The sequence below is a fragment of the Elgaria multicarinata genome, chromosome 2 (assembly GCF_023053635.1).
Source record: "Elgaria multicarinata webbii isolate HBS135686 ecotype San Diego chromosome 2, rElgMul1.1.pri, whole genome shotgun sequence".
Taxonomy (NCBI): Eukaryota; Metazoa; Chordata; class Lepidosauria; order Squamata; family Anguidae; genus Elgaria; species Elgaria multicarinata.
The window spans coordinates 130108023-130131680 of NC_086172.1; the positions used below are offsets into that span (position 1 = coordinate 130108023).

Here is a 23658-nt window from a genome sequence, read left to right on the forward strand (position 1 = left end):
TACCTCTATGCAAAGTGTTAATACTGTTTATTGTAACTGTATTATTTTTAAGTTAAGTGTAAGTTGCCTTGGTAGGATTTGTAACCTGAAAGGGGCAGCATACAAATAACTGTAATAAATAAATATTCATTACATTTATACACTGCCCCACAGCCAATGCTCTCTGGGCAGTTTACAAAAGTTAAAAACAGTGAACAATAAAAACAAATATACAAAAATTTAAAACCATCAAAAGCATAAAAACAACAATATTCATTTAAAACAACTATTCTGGGGTCAGTTCAAAACTCAGCATATGTTGTTAGCTGCCTGGAAGAAAAGTCTTGACCTGGCACCAAAAAGATAACAATGTTGGCATCAGCCGAGCCTTGTCGGGGAGATCATTCCACAATGGGGGGGGGGGGGCGCACCACTGAAAAGGCCCTCTCCCTTGTTGCCATCCTCCGAGCTTCCCTCGGAGTAGGCACTTGGAGTAGGACCTTAGATGTTATGGCGCAGTGTACGGGTAGGTTCATGTCAGGAGAGGTGTTCCGTTAGGTATTGTGGTCCCAAGCCGTGTAAGGCTTTATAGGTTAAACCAGCACCTTGAATTGGGCTCGGAAACGTATAGGCAGCCAATGCAAGCGGGCCAGAATCGGTCTTATATGTTCGAACCTTCTAATTCCGGTTATCAATCTGGCTGCTGCATTTTGCACAAGCTGCAGCTTCCGAACTGTCTCCAAAGGCAGCCCTCCGCAGTAATCTAATTTGGAGGTTACCAAAATATCTGCAGGCGGCCATTCATTCCCATCTTAAAATTAAAGAACAATTGCCTAGTGTCCTTTTATTCAGAAGATGCAATACTCAATTCCTTTGCTTACCACTGGATTGGGTCTAGGTGTATACACTCGAGATGACTTGACTCCACTGGTCGCATGCTTGACTTCGCTGGCTGCAGATTTGTTATCAGATGTTAAGACTTCTGAGACAGGTGGCATCAGAGGCTTTGTTGGTTCAACCGCTGATGGTGTTGGAATGTAAACTGGCTCTGGGTCCGTCTCACCATCTACTTTTACCCACAATGGAAAATTCTTAACAGGCTTTTCTGGCTCTGTATCACAGATAGCTAGAAGTAAGATGGAAGACTTTATTTTCCTGTGAAGAATCTCTAGTCTAATACAAACTACAAAAATATCCATACAAGCATTGCCTAAATACAAATAAGATAGTTATAGAGAACCCATTATTTTTCCAACAGAACAATTAAGGAGATAACATCTTCTCTATCTTTTGTTTGAAGACAGATGCATTTCCCAGGCGGTAAAAGGAGGAAAAAGGAAAGTAGTAGAAAAGGAGATTTCATGACCAAGACAAGTATGGAGGAGAGGGGATTTTGAGTTAGGGATTTATAAAACGGACTTAATACTTAACGTTCTGCCAAAAGAGATAAAAGTTGCATCTATAGGAGTGCTTTGATATCCTGTTCCAGTAAGAGTCCCAATCCCACCTACCTTGCAGAAGGGAGTGTTATAAGAACAACTACTTTTGAGGTAGGAGATTTTATGCAGGTTGGTTCTGAGAGGTTCAAGGAGGAGGGGAATTGTCCCATAAGAGCTTCCAAAACTAAGAATAAAACCCAACTGGGAAACTTATGAAAAGTGGCAGGGATGAATACAGGAGGCTCCTCAGAAAAGAACACAAGCAAATATGCACTGAAGATAAAGAGAGAAATCTTTTGTTGGAATGTCATTTTACTGTATAAGGTTATGACTTTGACCTTACTCTTAAGAACATTAGGTCTAAGACTCTGATCCAGGCATCCTTGAAGTAGAGTTACCATCTCTGGAACAATCCCAAAGTTAGAGAAATGCCTGTATCACCGTTGGAAGGCTTTTCAGAATCATTTTAACTTTGTATTGGTGAAGGTGCACTGGGAATCTAATATCTTCTGGATCACCCTTGCTGAATATCCTTCACTCTCTAGACGAGGGGAGATATTTCAAAGTGTCTTATAGCTATAATTGTTGACTTGAGAGCATTTTATTTAGTAATTCAGTTGCAAATGAGTTCCATAATTCAAATTCTTACCAAAATAACCCTCCTGGGGAAAGAATCATAGAACAGTAGAGTTGGAAGGGGCCTACAAGGCCATCGAGTCCAACCCCCTGCTCAATGCAGGAATCCACCCTACAGCATCCCTGACAGATGCTTGTCCAGCTGCCTCTTGAAGGCCTCTACTGTGGGAGAGCCCACAACCTCCCTAGGTAACTGGTTCCATTGTCGTACTGCTCTAACAGTCAGGAAGTATACAGTAATTGAACTGCTTGCTAAGATAATGACTAGTCAATACTTACTATATTCCACCTTTGTTTTTCTCCTCTTATCTTTTATTTTCAGTTTCTCTTGCTCGTCCTCTTTTTCTACCACCACCTCCTGTTGTTCCAGTCTTTTGCCACGATATAGCCTATGCCTTCCATGCAGGAACTTCTTGTGCTTGGAACCTCCTTTAACTAGGACCACCTTTCTTTTTAGGCAAGTGCAGCCAAACATGCAGTCTGGTTTGCGGCAGTGTGCAGGTTGGCGTTTCTCAAGAGCTAAACTAGAACAAATACATCCAAGCCGGCAAAAGTCATTGTTGCACGGTGGTGCTCGTCTTTTGATTATTTTGTGGATAGGTTTGTTTTTGAGCGAAGCCTGAAAAAAGTGTAGACAGACATTCTTCTCAATCATTCAGACAAGTACCTCAATACACACAAATGAGTAATTGCCACCACATAGGTTCCCAAATTACATGATATAGAATTCTGTAGAGTAAACTAACATTCAGAATCCAGAGAAGTAGCTGTTTTAGTCTGTTGCAACAAACAACTGGGCCTTTAAAGGTGTGACTCTGCTGTTTTGGCTGCAATATACTAACACAGATTAGTTTGAGATGAAGAATTCAAGAAGTAATATAACCAAGATGAATGTAAATGCTGCATAAATATTTACTATATAGCATTTATGTTGTTTATATTCAGTTAACCTATACATTTTAAGGGACCTCAAAGAACTCTAGACATATAGGCCCTGTTCAGAAGACACCTTAAACCATGGCTTTAACCACGTGAATAAGGCTTTCTGGCTTAACCACCATGGTTAAAGCCGTGGTTTAAGATGTCTTCTGACTAAGTAGAGGAACAATACATAGATAGAAAACAAGCAGTTGCAGAGTCTGAGAAAACGGACTCCGCGAGGAGCTTGGCAGCAGCATTCTACACCAAGTGCAATTTCCAAACATGCCTCTAAAGGTAGCTCCATGCTGAACCTTCTCCAACATAGTGCCCTCCAGATGTTTTGGACTACAACTCCCAGCATTCCTGACCATTGCCCAGTCTGGTTGGGCTGATGGCAGTTGACAGCCAAAACATCTGAACGGCATCTGGTTGGAGAAGGCAGATGCGACGCAATAGTCTAACTGGAACGTGACCAGGACATGTGTAACAGTAGCCAGATTTGCTCACTCCCAAGAATGTTTTCTAGCAGGTGGATCAGCAAAAGCTTTAGAAGTCCTTAACGTCTTGGGATCAAGTTACCTGAAGTTTGCCCCCTTCCCACCCGGACCCTGATATCCTTTTCAGGGCGCCTTCTCCAGGTCCCCCACCCCCATATCCCAAGTAAGATGTGATGAGTAGGTCCTAGGAAACAAAGGTGGCACCTGCTTATGGAATGCCCTCCCCAAGGAGGCTTGCCTAGCACCTTCCCTATAGCCTTTTCGGGGCCAAGTGCAGGCCTTTACGTTTTCCCAGGATGTTTAGAGCTGTGCATTTTTAGTCCACTGGATGTTAGATGGGATGTGTACCTCCAATGATGCCATGTATTTTACTGTTTCACTTGCTGCTGCTGAATGGATGGATGTTGCTTTTTACAGTTTTATTGATTGCTATACAAGCATAATTAATTAATTAATTAAAGCAAACAAGTCGCAGCCAGCTCCATGAGCACTCCCAAGCTGTGAACCTGATCTTTCAGGAGTGCTATGTTATCAAAACAGGTTGCATACCCAATCCCTAATCTTCTTTCCAACTGACCAAAAGCACCTTTGTCTTGATAACACTCAGTCTCAGGTTGCTAGCCCACATCCAGTCCACCACTGGCATGTTTCCTTTCAACTCTCTCCACCCCAAATCTATTTGTCATCTTTCTGATAAAGCCTTTGCATTAAAGTTAAAAACAGGTGGATTATTGAAGACAAACAACCATTAACACAACAACAAACCTGAGCAGTGAGTAAAGTTGTCAGACATAAGTCTGCTCGCTCTTCAGTAATATAGGTCCGTGGCTTCCCATCCCACAATGCACAATCCTCCAAGTCCATCAGCTTCAACTGAATCTTGGATAAACTTGGCAGACGACTGCTCTGCTGCTGCTGTTGCGCCTGACGCACAGTGACCTGTTTCCCCTGCACATTTTCATCTATACCTGGCACCGTGAGAGCATTTATCTCACTAGCTACTTGACTACTTGGCTGAGACTTAGTGACTTTCTCTTCCAGGACTGGTAAGTTTTGTTTCTGCTTTGTTACAACAGGTAAAGCTATTATAGGCTTGTGGGGTGACTTTTCTTTGCTTCTGGAGACTGCTTGCTTTTTATTCTTAACTTTCTCTCTCTTCTTTCTAGAGACAGAAGGCACAGAGAGAGGCTTGAAAGTATAAGAGCTGGAAGAAGTTGTAACAGTGGATTGCTTTTTTAGAACACTATCGAGTGTCCGTACGTAGCTGGTGCTTTTAGTTGGAAGCTGATAAACCACAGGACAACTGGACGTGCTAGGAGAGAATCCCGTACTTGTTTCCATCAGCTTCCCTTCATTTTCCAAGTATTCATCAAGTTTGTCACTACAAAATGCAGATCTGTTCTTCAAGGAGCCTTCTAAAACGATACCTGAATAATCATATAAAATAACTTTAAGATTAACAGTACTGCCAACTTCACTTATGACAATGTGTCTGCATAAATTCCACTCACTGTATACTTTTGAAGCTTTCAGAATACCTGGTTAAAGCTTTAGAAATGGTAAAAGCTTTAGGAATTGATGTTCGGAATAGGCTGAGATTGCAAACATTTTGCTGTTATTATAGAACTACAGAGGAATATTCATTGAATATATTCTGAGAGTACAATTATGAAAGTCTTCTAGCTTTCAGAGGCAGAAGGACTATCCAACAGGTCAGTTTTTCACTCAGCACCTTGCTGAGAAACCCAGTTTCACTGTGTGGGGACTTTCCTCAGTCAGTGAAAGCTGATGTGCTGCAAAGCAGTCCTGATCAAAGCACCAGATGGAGACATGTTCCTCCACCTGTGCCTTGGGGTTTTGCCTGCCTCATGATTTCCCCCATTGGGGAGGATGTGGGGGTAGGGCAAAGCAGTGTTCAGTGCACCCTTCCAATTGGGAAAGGGCAAAGTGTGCATGGAAATCCTCACTGTTACTTTAAGTCAATTATTTTTTTATTTTTTTATTGCATTTTTATACTGCCCAATAGCCGAAGCTCTCTGGGCGGTCAATGGCTGGAGACTCCTCTCCCTGCTAGCATTTAAGTGGCAAGGCTGGGGGGGGGAGTGAAATGAAGCTCCACATTGATCTTTATAGACCTTAAGTAACTGCAGATGTGCATAGAAAATTCTACTACATCCAAAGGAAACTATTGTGTCTTGGTGACAGTGTTAGCGCATTTATTTATGAGCACTCCCATTAATTCATTCACAAATTAATACTGGTAAGAAGAGTAAATCAATGCTTTTCTCATTTTATTCTCTAAAGCTTTTAGGAATGTGGAGTTAGCTTATCTTTTTTTCAGAATGGGTTTGTAAATAACATTATCTTATTTTTAATTGGTGTATTTTCTAAGTAAGGTAAGTAAATTCAAAAATTCCTTATTTGAGAAATAATTTTCAGTTGTTTGTTCCTGTAGGAAATTGAGTTGTTAAATGTTTTTAACATTTTTAAATTGTGTTTTAAAAATATGTTTATAGCAAGCATGAATACTATTCCTTAAAAATTCAGCAAAGTCATTTAGCTTTTGAGAAATACAGCTTATCACAGAGACAAAACTCAGCATATGGATTCAAATATTGTTTCCAAACTGTATGTTCACCACAATAACTGATCATCTGAACACCAGCATAAAAACTAAAGATTCATTATTTTGGACTTCCTAAATATTTCCTTCCGTAGTAGTTTGTGAACTTATAATACAGTGTTCATATCTAAACACTACATATATATACTTTAAAAGAACAATGGTTTTGAGGATGACATTGGGTTATATTTCAGCTTTTAATAAGATTCCAGTGATGGCAAAGTATATTACCTATTTAAAAAAAGGATAGACTTATGCCAGGGGTAGGCAATCTTTCAGTCCAGTGAGCGCATTTGGCAATTTGAGAAACTATCATGGGCACCACCATAAAATGACTGCTATGGGAGGCATGGCTAGTAATGACAAGTCACCTGCCTGGAAGACTGCGTAAAGGCAGAGGTGGAATTTGAGTCGCTACACACTAAACAACTTTTCTGAATGCACACTTTTCAGTGCCAGCAGAAGCCTATTTCGCAGAAGGCGAACTCTTTTTCTTCCCTGCTCCCTCTGACAGCCAACTCATTCTCCCCTATCTCTTTCTCTCTCTCACTCTGGATCACCACCCATAGGTGATGCTGACAATGATTTATTACAGTTCTATACCGCCCCATAGCTGAAGTTCTCTGGGCGGTTTACAAAAGATTAAAAGATTAAACATTAAAAACTAATATACACAATTTAAAACCATAAAAACGTAAAAACAGAGAGCATACAAACAAAGACAACATACATTTCAAACAACTTTGAGCTCTCACCCAAGCCTAAAGATAGATCTGGGATTGATTAAAAACTCAACATATGCTGCTAAATGCCTGGCAGAAGAGAAAGACCTGGTGCTGAAAAGATAACAATGTTGGCCCCAGGCAGGCCTCATCAGGAAGATCATCTCATAATTGGGGGACCACTATTGAGAAGGCCCTCTCCCCTGTTGCCATCCTCCAAGCTTCCCTCAGAGTAGGCACCTGGAAGAGGACCTTAGATGTTGAGTGCAATGTACAGGTAGGTTCATGGTGGGAGAGGCATTCCATCAGGAATTGTGGTCCCAAGCCATGTAAGCCTTTATAGGTTAAAACCAGCACCTTGAATCGGGCTCAGAAACATACAGGCAGCCAATGCAAGCGGGTCAGTGTCAGTTTTATATGTTTGAATCTCCCCATTATCAAACTGGCTGCCGCATTTTGCACAAACTGCAGCTTCTGAACCATCTTCAAAGGCAGCCCCACGTAGAGTGCATTATAGTAATCTAACTTGGAGGTTACCAGAGCATAGACAACTAAAGCCATGTTATCCCTGTACAGATAGTGGCATAGCTGGACCACCAACCGAAGCTGTTAGAAGGCACTCTGTGCCACTGAGGCCACCTGAACCTCAAGTGACAGAGACAGTTCTAGGAGAACCCCCAAGGTACGAGCTTGCTCCTTCAGGGGTAGTGTAATCCCATCCAGAACAGGTTGAACACCCTCCATCTGGTCAGCAGAACCACCAACTAACAGCATTTCAGACTTATTAGGTTTCATCCAGTCCATTGTCACAGCCAGGCACTGGTTCAACACATTCAAAGCCTCACCTGATGTAGATGAGAAGTAGAGCTGCGTGTCATCTATGTACTGATGACAACACACTCCAATGGTTTCATGTAGATGTTGAACAGCATGGGGGACAAAACTGACCCCTGCAGAACCCCATACTGGAAAATCTATGGCGCCGAGCAATATTCTCCAAGCACCACCTTCCGGAGCCGACCTGCCAAGTAGGAACAGAACTACTGCAATGCAGTACCTCCCACTCCCAACTCAAGACAGTCACTCTCACACACACTTTCTCCCACACACACACACACGCATCCCATGTATCCATCATACAAATGTGAGGGAGAGGGCACTTTGGCAGGGACCAAGAAAGCTTTCCAGGGGCACATTTGTGCTCATGGCACCACGTTACCTATTCCCTGACATGCTATTGAATTTAGAAACCTTGATTGTTGTTCGTGGGATTGCCTTGCTGGTGCAGAATCCATTGGTATTGTTTGATTGTGGAAAATATATTACCAGGTATTTAATATAAGCCTAAAAGAGCCAGAGTTACCACCTGAGACATCCAATGATCACATATATTGATAATTTTCTCTTTGTACAACTTTCTGACCCTCTCCCACGACCCACAAGCCCTCCCCCAGCCTTCCCAAAAGTACATCCTCCAGATGTACTTGACTACAACTACCATCATCCCCAGACAGCACTATGATGACTAAGAATGACGGGAGTTGTTGTCCAATACATCTGAAGGGTGACAGGTTGGGGAAGGCTGCCCTAGACCACTACCAAGACACAGCAGTTTAACAATGTACTTCAAGCCTTGTTCTGTCATTTCAGCAATCCAACACCATAATCCTCCTCTCCTCTCACAGACGTAAATAGGGGCAAATGTTCTTAACCAAATTAAGGGAAGGAAAATGGCAATATTCTCTTTTCCTCATTCCATTCACCTCCAGGAATGGGAACAATAAGGAGCACGTCGTAGATTTTCTTCTTACCTTCATTTTTTGAAGAAGTATGCAACTTTCCTCGCCATCCCTTTATTTTTGTGAAGTCATTTGTCTTCCCAGTCCTGGAAACAAAGGGAAGTCCACTATCTTTTGGGTGAAGGGAGAGAATAAAAGACAGCCAAACCATTTAATTAGCTGAGAACATACATGAATGACAGAAAATGCTCAAAATAAAGCACAGAATTTTTTTAGCTGAGTTATACGAACACAAATGCTGGCACATGCTGTTTTCTGAAAACATTGCTAGGTAAAAATGGTTAGCAGAACATGAAAAGAAAGTTTCAGAAACTTACTATTAAAACAGTGTGCTTAAGGTGTGCTAAACTTTGAAGGTTAGCCTCAGAATACAGACCTACCACATGGGGCCGCACAATTAAATATAAACGCAGTACTGAAGAGATGATCTGTTGCTTTTGTCTAAATGCCAAGTCTTCAGTAACATAGAAGTGTTTATGATTTGTTCCAAAGTAGAAATGCTTCAAATAATATCTAAAGATGAAGACCTAATGTGTAATTCAAATTTTAAGCATCACTGCATTAAGCAAGACTTACCAGTAGAACTGGAATTGGTCACCATGTTTTTCCACAAAGTGTAGTCATCCGAATAACTCAGTGGCAGCTGCACACCCAAATATTTTAGATCAATGCTCATTGTTGGGTCAACAAAATTCAGCTTTAGTCCCACTGCACGAAGAAAATACCAGCTAAAATGTTATACAACTATCAGAACAGTTGTAGAAACAAAGCTTGTCTATAAACCAAAGAGCACCTCCATTTCTTCTCAGGGCCAGCATTCCATTTCATAGAATTCAAAGATAATATACAAATCAATACCCAATCCCTTACCTCTCCAGTTAGTCCAGCAGATAGGTGAAATAATTGTGACTTTGATGATAAAAGCATGAAATTTGGCACACTTGTAGACCATACCATGTTGAATATTTTTGGCTATAGGACCAAGTCAGATTTGCCTTGTAACAAAATTGGCAGCCATTTTCAAATATGGGCACCATTCACTGTTACGGTTCCTCAGTTTTTGGAGAATCATGCCTATTTTAGGGTTTATGAGCCCTGATTTATTTGAATTATAATGTTAGAAGTGTACTAATGGGAGTTAATAACCAAAAAACAAACAAAAAACCCCCCACCCTTTACGATCTGTAATAGAATATAGACCTATGTTGTTTTTTAAAGCTAGGCATTGGAAAAAATAACTAAAATAAGAACAGAATGATTGTCGTTTATTCGGAGAAAAACAATTCTTATCAGTCAGTACAAAGTGCGCCGCAAAGACAGAGCAGAACACTGTAGAGCAGCCTTGTGACACTTGCAGTGTCCTCTACGGCATTTCTTGCAGCCGCATTGTATAAGCTCCCTACAAACTTGAGTAGCCTCTGTGTAGCCCCATCTTTCTTCCACCCCCAATCACTCAGCGAGGGAAGCTGTGGTTTTTGCGATCATTTGGGCTCAGCAGTAACCAGCCTAGTAGACTGTCCTTTCGATATGCTGAATAAGTGCATCCTGTGTAGAAGGTAGACCGTCAATTGCTCTACCTTTCTGCATGAACAGCTGCTCTCTTGCATCATCAATGTGCTCTTTACTGCTGGTACGGTCTTATAGCAAAACTACAAATCTCTCCCATGGTTTCAGCCACTCTTCTACTGCCTGTTGTCTTGGCCTATTAGCCAAGGTACAGAAAGCTTTCCCATGCAGTCCTTTTGTCCCTGCCTTCAAAAAAGGACACAGTATCATACCCAGTAATTGCGTGGGACATTGGCAAGGCGATACATTGATCAGGACCCAGAGTCCTTGCTAACTCATGAGCAGCAAGGAAACAGAAGTTCTTCCCAACTCCAAATGCCACCCATAGTTCATGAATGTGCAGGCACTGTGCTGATGTTATGGTCAGAACTACAACGTATATTTTTAATGTTTACTGTTTTAAACTTTTGTAAACTGCCCAGATAACTTTGGATATGGGGCGGTATATAAATGTAATAAATAAATAAATAAACGTTGGTGTCAACAGTGTGTATTAGGGCTTTATTATACCCTTGCTGCATAGCATCATTTAAACGGAGTAGGATGCAAGTGTCTGTCTCTTCATGTGAGCATGGGGCCACTCCCAAGACATCTTGACGATTTACACAAAGTACATTGGTATTGTTTGTAGTAATCACCTGTTTGTTAGTGTCAATGTATGCTAGCGTCATTGCCAAGAAGAAGAACAACTCATTTTTATTGTCATCAACATGGAGAAACTCTTGCCAGTTTTGAGGGACTGGACTTGATAGCTCAGCATGTTTCCAAAAATCTTTTCCTCTTTTGCTGTAACACTCTTCAAGCTTTCATGCTTATACAAATTATTATTATTATTATTTATTTATATAGCACCATCAATGTACATGGTGCTGTACAGAGTACAATCACAGATAATGTCTAATCTTGTTACATACTGAAGCAGTGATTTGATATAGCTAAAGAAAACATCAGTGTCATATTCCTGGGAATTTTTTGCAACTCCTGGTCGCAGCTGAATGGTCACCTGCACTACAGGATTGGAGAATTTTTCTTTCTTAGGTGTGAGCTCATTCAAACAGTGCAATAAATGATACTTTGTTCCTGTTCTCAGAGAAGTTATCTAGATCACAACTGCATATCTAGGATGCAATATAAAGTCTAGAGAAAAGCAAGCAGTCATTTTTTAGGGACATCAGTTGCAGTTGTTTACTTGACTTTTCTCTGACTGGAGGACAGCAGAAGATATGGAGGTTGTTCCGTTTTATAGGATCTATGGTAGGTTTGTATTGGTTGACAAGCCCCTTACTGACATATGTTTCGTATTGGTCAACTCCAAGTTTCTTAATCTTGAGCAGTGTGTCTGCCACTGCTGGATCTACAATGTTTCTACTGTCAAGTACAATAAGATAACAGCTGTTTTCACTAAATGGACTTCCCATATCTTCTATAGCTTGAGTAAGAGACTTAACAGATTTTGCAAATGCCAACTGCGAGTGCTTTTGGCCTTATGATGACTCTCATCTGTGTCCCATCTCTTATTACTTGAATTCTCAAATTCATCAGTTAAGCAGGCCATCTTGGGACCAGACACCATCCATCAACACAGAGCTGCTGGGCTTTCTGTTAGGCCTACAGCCCCACCATCACTTTTTACAGACACATTATTCTGCTCATGGGCCTGGTCAATGGCAACAGCAGAGAAGGCACGTTTAGACGTTTTTGTGATGAATTTCCCTTCCATGAATTCTTTATAAATTTTACAATGGCACTCTTTAAGTGAAACCATATCACATAAGAGCACAGGGATCCGTTTTGCATTATGGGTATGGTCCAATGCAAAGAACCAGGGAACAATTTTGGACAGGGCTTCAATATAGAGCTGGAAGTCTCCCTCTTGTATCGCTCTCACATAAATAATTAAGACAAGCTCCGTAGAATGATGTACCAGAATTGGAACTGGGAATATACATTACTTCTTTCCTTACACCAGTCTTCAAGCAACAAAAAGTGCCCATTGTCTTCTGAGTCTTTGCTGTCCCCATTATAGGCCTGCTGTAGAAGTACATAGAGACTATTGGCTATGATTTGATGAGCCCTACAGGTGTGTGTCACATGGGATGCTTGTATAATTGAATTAGCTTTTCCTGCAGTGGTAGCACCAGCCTGAACAAGCACTCCAGTCCATCCGCTTTCATCCAGAACATCTCCAAATACCTTGAGAACCGTCATCTCAATATGGAGGCCACCAAACATTACAATACATTGATCCTCGCCATGTGTTGTTGGACAGTTCCACTGGATTTGCTTCATTGTGCATGCGTACACGTGTGTGTGTTCATGTGCATGATAGACGTCTGCACATGTATTTACACAGCAAATTCAAGCAAAATCACATTCATTTTGACCCACAGAGCCTCAAACATACAATAGGGCAGATTGAAAATGTTTCTTAGGAGGCCATTTTGAAAAACGTCCGCCATTGCTGTTAGGTGGGAAATCTGCAATGGCCCTATAGCTTAAAATCTTCATGAGAATAAGTCCTATCTGTGCCCCAAGTCTCATGCTTTTATCATCAAAAGCATGGTTCAACCAAATATTGCACCTATCTGCTGGACTAAGTATGAATTCTTCCACCACGCTTAACCATAATGAAGCATTACATTAACCAGAATTAATGCAAACCAAGTTCCCTGTTATTTAAAGGGCTTTAAACTCTAGTTTCAACTTCCAATTACAGAAGAAACCAAGTTAGCACTGGCCCTGTTCAGACATCACGCTAAGCTAACCATGATAGCTTAACATGTCATGTGTAGGGTGATTTTCCAAACCATGTTGGCTACTTAACCACGGTTTAACCAAGCACACTAACCATGTGCTGCAAAAGGATCAGGGTTCTAACCATGGCTTAGCATGTTGGCTGTCGGACCCTGAGGTTAACCGAGCACTTTCAGCCATAAGAGGCCAATGGCTGAAAATGGAGATGCTGCACTGACCATCACACAAAAGCTCCATGGCTGAAATCTGTCTAGTAATACATGACATGATGGCTGGTAGCCAGCCCCATTGCTGACTGTTTCCCCCTGCCATACTCAGAGAAGTACGTCAGGCAGAAAAAAGTTTCCTTTCCCATGTGTGCGTGCACACATTCACAAACACACAATCTGATCCCATGGAGGAAACAACAATGGCTCCTCTGCCCTTTACTCAGATGGCAACTCCTCAGAGGCATTCCATGAAGGCAAATACAACTTGACAGGTATAACTGAAACTTGGTGGGATGACTCCCATGACTGGAACATAGCAATTGAAGGATATAACTTGTTCAAAAAGAACAGAGGAAATAGAAAGGGAGGCGGAGTTGCACTATATGTTAAAAATACCTATCCCTGCACAGAAATACAGGCGGATGAGACTAGGAGCCCCATCGAGAGCATCTGGGAACTACAGACCAGTCAGTCTGACATCCATCCCTGGGAAAATTTTGGAGATTATAAAGAAGTCAATCTCTAAGCACCTTGAAAACAATGCAGTGATTAGTAGAAGCCAACATGGATTTGTAAGGAACAAATCCTGTCAAACTAATTTGATCTCATTTTTTGATCGAGTAACCTCCCTTGTGGACTGTGGGAATGCTGTGGACGTCATATATCTTCACTTCAGCAAAGCTTTTGACAAAGTGCCCCATGATATTCTGATTAACAAACTAGCTAAAAGTGGGCTAGATGGAACAACTATTAGGTGGATTCACAGTTGGCTACAGAATCGGACTCAAAGAGTACTTATCAACGGAACCTTCTCAAACTGGGGGGAGGTAACGAGTGGGGTGCCGCAGGGCTCAGTCCTGGGCCCCGTGCTCTTCAACATTTTTATTAATGATTTGGACGAGGAGGTGCAGGGAACGCTGATCAAATTTGCAGATGACACAAAATTGGGTGGGATAGCTAACACCCGGGAAGACAGAAACAAACTTCAAAGTGATCTTGATAAGCTGGGAGTGCTGGGCTGAAAACAACAGAATGAAATTTAATAGGGATAAATGCCAAGTTATACATCTAGGAAATAGAAACCAAAGGCACAGTTACAAGATGGGGGATACTTGGCTCAGCAATACTACAAACGAGAAGGATCTTGGAATTGTTGTAGATCACAAGCTGAATAAGAGCCAACAGTGCTATATGGCTGCAAAAAAGGCAAATGCTATTTTGGGCTGCATTAATAGAAGTATAGCTTCCAAATCACGTCAGGTAGTGGTTCCTCTCTATTCGGCCCTGGTTAGGCCTCATCTAGAGTATTGTGTCCAGTTCTGGGTTCCACAATTCAAGAAGGACGCAGACAAGCTGGAGCGTGTTCAGAGGAGGGCAACCAGGATGATCAGGGGTCTGGAAACAAAGCCCTATGAAGAGAGACTGAAGCAACTGAGCATGTTTAGCCTGGAGAAGAGAAGATTGAGGGGAGACATGATAGCACTCTTCAAATACTTAAAAGGTTGTCACACAGAGGAGGGCCAGAATCTCTTCTCGATCCTCCCAGAGTGCAGGACATGGAATAATGGGCTCAAGTTAAAGGAAGCCAGATTCCAGCTGGACATCAGGAAAAACTTTCTGACTGTTAGAACAGTACGACAATGGAACCAGTTACCTAGAGAGGTTGTGGGCTCTCTCACGCTAGAGGCATTCAAGAGGCGTCTGGACAACCATCTGTCAGGGATGCTTTAGGGTGGATTCCTGCATTGAGCAGGGGATTGGACTCGATGGCCCTTCCAACTCTACTATTCTATGATTCTATGATCAGTCCCAGCACAGCATCCCGACTAGAGTCCCCTCTCAGGACAAGGGTCAAGAAGAAAGGTAAGAGAACAAGAGGGCAGACATGGTCCAAGGCTGAGGTGGGAGCCTTCATCACACTTTGGGGCAACCCCAAGGTACTCTCAGCACTGTCAGGCACACAAAAAAAAAATCTTCCCATGGTTCTCCAAGAAATTTCAGAGAAGCAGCCTGTCCCACAACCCATAGCAGTGCAAGGACAAGCTACACTCCCTCAAGAAGGGTGTTTAGGGTGACCACACTGCCAGCCATTGTTCTGTGCACATGTGGCAGGAGTATACAGCATGGTTAGTGGTAACCACCACACACCATTGTTAACTAACTGCACATCCACAAGCTGTGCTGAATAGGGCCATTAAGTGTGGCTTAGATACAAAGCAATTAATCCCCAGTTAACATTTGTGTTAATATAACACAACACTATAGTGAAAGCTGATGTAGAAAGGGTAAGAGGAATTTATACTGGAGAGAAGAGGGGCTACGTCAACAAACAATCTCACCATGCATACTTTATCTCTGAACAATGGCTTCAGACATTACCAATATTATGCCTATATCAGTACTAACTTGGCTTTCCACACTTTCCACCTCCCATTTATCACTATGTCTTGGATCTAGAGACATCTTGTGTAAGCAGAACAACAATTCTGCTTGCACAAAACAGTCCCACTGATTTCTCCCAATTTCCCCATCCCCTGCAGCCCCATGCCATACTACAGTGTTTCAGAGGGTACCTTGACCCTCAGAACAGGCTTTTCAGAGGGAGGAGCCAGGAAAGGCCCATGGTACAAAATATTAGCAATACGAAAACATGCAATACAGAGTAGAACTGCGATTCTGCGCACAGTGGTCAATGGAATTAAGCAGCCTGTCTGCAGGATTGCATCCTAAATGTAAACTTGTTTACCTTGGTGTATCCTGACCACCAACATTGTTAACTATCCCTGATTATTTTAATAAGCTGTTACTGTTTTATCACTGTTTACTGTTTTGATTTGGGGTTTTACCATATTTTATCATGACTTTATCATGACTGTAAAATGCATTGGTTCTTTTTTTAAAAAAAAGTGGCATAGAAATTATCTGAAATAAATAAGTCAACAAATAAATGTATAGACAGGAAAGATCAGGATATCACTGGTCTCCGATTGAAAAAAATGATAAATTTCCCCTTCTTTACCTAAGAAACTGCTCAAGGAGAAAGCTGCCAGATGATCAGGGTTATTTGGTTTGACTTGATTATTTAATTAGTATGCTTTTCAGAGGAAAGTATATCCCAAAGTCTGAGCCAATCAAGAACCCTTTGCCACAAACTACACATATTCTGACAGCAAGGAAAATGACAATCTACATGAGATCCCAACATTTACAATCAATATAAATAAGAGCATCCAACACATGGCAATTAATATGCGCATGACCAGCACAACTCAAATACCATTACTACTTCACAGAATTTACACCTACCTTCTCGAAGACTAGGATGTATCACTTGCTTGTACTTAAAAAACTTCAAATCTTCCAACAATTCTTTTTCCAGCTGTTGTATCCTTTGAGCATCTGCCAAATATATATTCCTTTAAGATGCCTCAGTATTTTTACTATTTCTGATTTACCCACCTAAGCAACAATCCCCACAAACCAGAGTGTTACTGGGTGGATAGTTGGATAGTTACTGGGCCAAATAGAACAGTATATTTTCATCATACCTATGTTTGGTAGGTAGAGTATAAATATTGATATTTGACAAATGATCAGATTGGTTCCTCATTTCCATAGGGAATGCCTCATTTAACTCCATGAATCTGGTAGGAGTGTTGATTCCGTTAAAAGGTTAACAGTATGGCTGCCATGCTTAAATCCAGATTATTTAATGTCACCTAATTATTTGAGAGAAGCTTAGTATTTTCTATTTTAAAAAACTCAAAACTCATATATATATATATATATATATATATAAAAAAACCTTACATTTTTAACCACCCATTTTTATCAAACCTGCAATATTGTTTTCCGACTTAATAAATTCCTGCTATCCACCATATAAGCACAAGACAACAATTCTACCCAGACTGTGACTTCAGTCAGATACACAGAAACTGAAATTCCAGAACTTTCAAGAAGATGAAAGAGACGAAAAGCTGCAATGAATACCCATGTTTGAATGTTAATTCAATGAGCATAACAGAGCCATTAACTCCACTTTATGAGTCAGTTAAGTGAAGATTTAGCATATTTAGATTTAATTTGTTATTTTTAAAATGAAAGAGGAATTTATTATATACATGGATTTTTTTTTAAAAAACTAGAAATTTAAAAATACATTATTATTTTTAAAAAATTGATTTTTACATAACTGGCTGATAAACAACTGGATCAGAGCAGGCATCAAGGAGGACTTTAACCTTTTCATTTCCTCCTGCAGTCCTAAGGAAAATCCCTCTTCTGCACTGGGAATCTATCATGGGCATCAATGGGCGATTCCACCACCAAGTCAATATAAGGTTTAGAAGAGGCATTTGCCTCAGCAACAGAGTAAAGGGTTAAATTCCCCCTCAATGCTTGCTTTGAATATGATCCTGAAAATTAGTTGTGCCCCCACAAAGGAAGCAATTTGCAATGATAAAAACTGCACTTCTAGTTTGGCCCTGTGTAGCGAACCACAGCAGGGAAGAAAAAGGTTAAATTCCCCTCCATGGCTCTGATCCTGTTCATTATCAGTCCCCTGCAACTGATAGAACAGGCATTTTAAAAACTTTAGCTAGCCAACTTCACTCTCATTGTTACCTGGATCAATACATGGATCACTCTCATTGTGAACCGCCCAGAGAGCTTCGGCTATTGGGCGGTATAAAAATGTAATAAATAAATAAATAAATAAATTGTTACCTGGATCAATACATGGATCACATGTAGCCAGTGAAGGTGTCTGTTTATTCTGCAATTCTTTTTCTTCAGTTCTATCAACAGTGTGGATATCCAGGGCTTCCTATATGTACAAAGAATAAAATATATGTCTTGCCAAAATGCTATTCAAGGCTTTTAATAGAAACAAACAAAAGCAACTTAGGAAACTACCAATGGATAACAATTATTAAATAAACTGTTCAAGATACAGATATTAGAATACAAGCTTCACTCATGACATAAATAATTACATTTGGTGCTAGTAAGAATTAAAACTGATATAATATAGAAAAGCCATAATATCAGGATTAAGTAAACACTTCGATCCCATAGTTCAATGTCGAATAGGAAATACACCTTCAGGTTTGTAACTTAAGCACAACTCTTATAATGCTACTTAGTAATTCCGACAATGCTACATTTTATTCATATATAGATTTACCTTGGAAGCAAAGGATACAAAGAGCACTCCATCCACGGCCTCAAGATCAGGCTTAACATCCAAATGGGTATTGCCAGGGCCCAAAGAGGCATAATTACTTGTTTTGATTGACTTTCCAGTATATTTTGGTGGCCTTCCAACTCCAGGGAACTTTACTTTCCGTGGTCTTCCTCTTTTACGTGGGGCAGGCAACTCAGCGTTTTGGTTACCAACAATATTCTTAAAGAAAATGTTACTCTTCAGTGCATTCGTCTTTCCCCCAGCAGAGATAACTTTAGCTAAAGAAGGGCCACTGTATGCGGTGGTCTTGAGACTACAGCTGGAAACTTTCTTTGTTATGGTGAGGCTGCTACATGTTTCAGTATTTTTCCACAGCATCTCTCTTACCGAAGAACATTTCTGTGTCAAACTTTCAGGTAACTGTTTTCCAGTTGGTATGTGCTCCGTTTCCATAGCTGCAAATGGGCTAGAGATACTATTATTTTCAAAACAAGTAGGCAAAGAATCCGCTGAATCACTCAAAGGAGATTCGTCAATCTTTGTAGGTGACAACAGGGCCTGTGAAAGAGTAGAGACCTTTATGGTATTCCTGGTGACTGCACAGGGCTCTAGGTAAACTACAGGCATCTTTCCGCTATCCAATTTTAACATTTTTGCTTTGGCAACACCCAATTGGCTGGTCTGTGGTCGCTTCTGCAATCCAATTTCTATTGCCTTTTTGCCCATTTCAATGTTTCTCTTCAGCTGCTGCTCCAGTATGGAGTGACTGTTATTGGAATAGTCCCCTGCCACATTATCTGCTTCTTCCTGCTTCACCTTTATCTCTTCCATACACACACTTGACCCATAATCATAGTCATCCACTGGTTCTTCTTTAATACCACTGATGCCTCCATTTGAGTTCAGTGGGGATGCCATGTGGGAGATGCTTTGACAAGGGCCAGATATTGGACTGGATGAGAAAATAAAATAAAATACTAAGCAGAGAAAATGTACAATTCAAAACACAGGCAGTATACTTCCTTTTCCTTTTAAGCCCTATGTAAATGACGAATCAACATAGAAGGTTTAAGTAAACGGCAATAACTTGGATAACCACAAAATACTCTTCCTCAGAAGCATCACCTCCAGTCTCTTAAAGACTGTCAGATTACAATAAAATACACAAGTTGAAGTCACTTGAAATACCTAACTTGGTTTTGTTAACAGATATACTTACATTTACTCACTCAAATGTTTGCTTTTTCAGGGTGGTTTTTAAGCCAACATTAATATAGAAGTTCAAAATGTTTTTGAACACCCTAATCACTAGCGCACACACATGACATGTGTCTAAACCAAACCTTTATTCAGATAGAAGTGTCACCCTGTATTTGAGAGATTATTGTACTATACTATATCACAACAGAGTAAAAACCCAACATAACTGTGGGTTAGGAATATTAATATTAAAAACCTATTCTTATAACTGCATGCATGCATGCCAAGTACAATGAAGGCTTGCACTCCCATCAAGTTAACTAAGGATGCAAATCCAATGCATGCTGGCTGAGGAATGCTGGGAACTGTAGGACTTTATACCATCTAAACATGCATAGGATTCTAAACATGCATAGAAGATCAAGGAGTCCATCCCATGAAGATAGTAAATTAATAAATCTAATGAAGTGTAGCTGCATTATGTTATTTTCTGGCATTTTTTAATCGGTTGTTTTAATAATATATTTTATACATATTCTTCCAATTACCTGGGGAACTTTGTTACCTATGTGCTCTCCCTTCCTCTCCAATGTTCACTTTTGTAAAAGTGTAAAGATACACTTTTGTATATTTTGTAATATAGTCAAGCAGTTTGACTATATTATTTTTATGCAAACCATTTTTAATACCAACTATTTGCATAGATACAATGTTTAACATTTTCACTAATAAACTGACTTTCCAAAATGTTCATTAACATAATGGCCCTCTCTAACACCTCATAGGTTTTGCTAAATATATGCTGGAGTTGGAGGTATGCTTCTATCGCAGAGGTGGGAAAACCCCCAATTTTGTTTCTTTAAAAAAATGAGGAAAGTCATGTGTTCTCTTTACAATTAAAGGTGCAATCCTACGCATATTTAGACAGAAAAAAAGCCCTGCAAGTTGTCGTGGACCCTAAAACCCTTTGAATTTTTATATTAAAGCTACCTAAAGAGAACATGTAAGTGAGGACATGCCATAAATGTAAGTATATTTATTAACCAAAGATAAATATTATTTTCAAGCTGAATTAGACCATACTAGGTATTCATAGTACTTAGGGGGGCTTAAATTGTCAAATTCAGCTTGTGTATCCCCTTTTTCTTCTGACCAGGGGTCAGTGGGGAGGGGAGCTGAATTGGCCTTTGGATTGCCCAAAGTTGCCGACCCTTGTTCTAGCAGGGAAAACATTTATCATATATTCTGGTCTTATCCGAAAATCAAAGTATTTTAGACTTTAATAACAGAAATCCCGAGTATAATAGGATGCAAATTACCTTTGGACTAGACACGTGAAAGCCTAAACAAACAAACAACACCTGGAAAATTCAGGAGAAAATCAGTTTTTGTCAAGGACCTTGTTTTTTTCTGAAAAAGTGGAACATTTTGGATTATGAAATATTTTCTTTTAGAATAAATAAAGTATTTAAGACAAGATGATCATATACTGCTACTCAGCCTTTACTCCCTTGAAATGATTTCTAAAAATGAAACAGGAAGACTTTTATAGGAAGACCAGAAATGTAAAATTTCTGGCAATTTTGAAGCAGTGGAGATTATAAAAAAATATTTTCTGTAAAACTCCCCAACATAGTTACTTCTTCCATTCCTTATTAAATTGTTCTAATGCAGCCTTCCCCAACTTAGTGTCCTCCAGATGTTTCGGGCTTTCATTCCCATCAGCTCAAGGCAGCATGGCCAATGGTCAGGAATGCTAGGAGTTGTAGTCCAAAATATATAGTTTGGGGAAAGCTGATCTAATATATTTTACCAATAAATATTTAGGGATTAAATATTATGCTCCAAGTTATACTCAGTTTCCCAACATGTAATTAGAATCACCATATCATAACATGTGAAGAAAATGTGCAATCTTAGACAGTTGGAGTTTTGCTCTGGTTAGATGTCATAGCAGTCAATAAATATAGTGTGAGAGAAACACTGTAGGTTATCCCGCCACTGCCACCACATGTAATGGAACAATATGAGGGTTACCCCACCTGTCTTCCTTTTTAAAAATAAAAAATGAGGCTTGGATGTATAGAATCCATTGCCATTTTTTTCATGAAGTTCTGAATTAGACCTCACCATTACAGCATGCTACCTCAGCTATCAAACCTTTAACCTCTGGCACCAAAACTAACCCTCAATACCTAAAAGAAATGCAGCAGCCTGGTTCTTATGGCATAGACATGGGATTGACACTACCACTAGAGGTAACTTTCAAATAAAGAAAAAATAAGATTGTTTAATACATGGATTTACAAACATGAAAAATGTCACTTCATATAATAGGCTGAGATGTCTTAAAGGTTCTTAACTTAAATATGTCTGGTTATCATACCTAATAGCCAACAGAGTCTTCCTCAGCTAAGTAAGCTCTCAATAGCTTTTCCTTCAGACCAGATTCGTCTAACTCCTCACCAATCAATTCCTCTCAAACTGAAACAGATGCTGTCTACCACCAGCCTTGCTCTGCTTTCAGCTTCTTCTGGATTCTAGGGTAATTCAGATATTTCAGGGATTACTTGCTTAAGGTCCAGCTGGTCAGTTCTCAGAAAAAAACACCTCACCAGCTTATGTTATTAACATTGCACTGGAGATCACTTATGTTAATGCTATGTCAATTCTGTAAGCACAGCAGCCTCGTTGGATATTGCCCAATGCACTTGTGTTCTTAAAATAATGAAATGACTTTAAATCTGTTAAGAGCACTGAAACAAATATTGTATATTTTTTTTCCATTTCCTCCAAAATTCCATGGGGTGGGGCATGTGTCTCTCTTCCCACTCCATGGCTTCAACAGTTTTGGTAATCTTACATCTCTACTTTAGACCCAATGGCTGGTTTATTTGGACTGTCAAAGATGTAGTGTTACCAGCGGCTGCATTTTTGTTAACAGCAATATATTTGGCTGTAAGTAACAGTTGGAAAAAGATTAACCCAACACCTATTGAAGATTAGCATAAGATTGAGGGAAAACTTATTAATTGAAAAGTAGAGCATTTTTGAGTTGTATTGGAATTATAAGGTCCAGGATGTGACACAGCCCTACTCTCTGTTGGGGGACATCATGACACGAAACATTGTCAGTTGCTGCTAGAAAAATACATTGCAGAAAGTTACTGAAACAATTTGAAGTTTTGTAAATTGTGCTTTTTTTAAATGATTGATTTCTTAAATATTTGTTTTAAGAACATAAGACGACCCATGCTGGATCAGAACAAGGGTCCATTGTCCAGCATGCTGTTCACACAATCAGCTGCCAACCAGCGACCCACAAAGCAGGACACGGTGCAACAGCACCCTTCTGCCCATGTTTCCCAGCAACTGGTGCACACAGGCTTACTGCCTCTGATACTGAAGGTAGCACAAAGCCATCAGGACTAGTAGCTATTGATAGCCTTCTCCTCTAGTAATTTATCCAACTCCCTTTTAATGCCATCCAAATTGATGGCCACCACTACAACTTGTGGTAGCGAATTCCATAGTTTAACGATGCGCTGTATAAAGAAGTACTTACTTTTATCTGTCCTGACTATCCCCCCCAATCAGCTTCATGGGATGACCCTGGGTTCTAGTATTTTGAGAGAGGGGGAAAATGTCTCCCTATCAATATTCTCTACACTATGCATTATTTTGTACACCTCTATCATGTCTCCCCTTAGCCTTCTTTTTTCCAAGCTGAACAATCCCAGCTGTTGTAAGCTTCCCTCTTAGGAGAGATGCTCCAGTCCCTTGATCATTTAGTTGCCCCTTTCTGAACTTTTTCCAACTCCTTTGTTTTATAATGAAGAATTGTAAATATGAACCCATACAAGCTTTTTGCTCTAGTGTCCACAATAGGAATAGTGCACTGACTTAGAATTTGGCATACTGAAATTATAATGAAATTTAGAAAGCTCTTATGTAGCTTTAACAGTATGCCAAAAGTTTCTTTATGAGGAAGCAACGAGTCTATTTGTAGCAAATTTGCTTTTGAAGCGGTAAGTATGCACGCGGCCCCTACAGGGCCTGCTCTGCAATTCAAGAATCATTTCCAATCAATGAAGTATCATTTCTATTCTCTGCACTTTGCACATT

General features: G+C 40.1%; 1 protein-coding gene across 1 annotated transcript in view; it reads right to left on the reverse strand.

Annotated features, from left to right (window-relative positions):
* LOC134392921 (MAX gene-associated protein-like) overlaps positions 1-23658 on the reverse strand; it is a 58911-nt gene that overhangs the window by 32689 nt on the left and 2564 nt on the right. The window contains exons 2-9 of the mRNA XM_063117682.1: positions 18334-19285; positions 17874-17973; positions 16452-16544; positions 9193-9324; positions 8629-8727; positions 4238-4899; positions 2334-2673; positions 861-1105 (exon numbers count right to left, since the gene is read on the reverse strand). Of these exons, the coding sequence (XP_062973752.1) occupies positions 861-1105; positions 2334-2673; positions 4238-4899; positions 8629-8727; positions 9193-9324; positions 16452-16544; positions 17874-17973; positions 18334-19285 (2623 nt within the window). The remainder of the gene's footprint in view (positions 1-860; positions 1106-2333; positions 2674-4237; positions 4900-8628; positions 8728-9192; positions 9325-16451; positions 16545-17873; positions 17974-18333; positions 19286-23658) is intronic.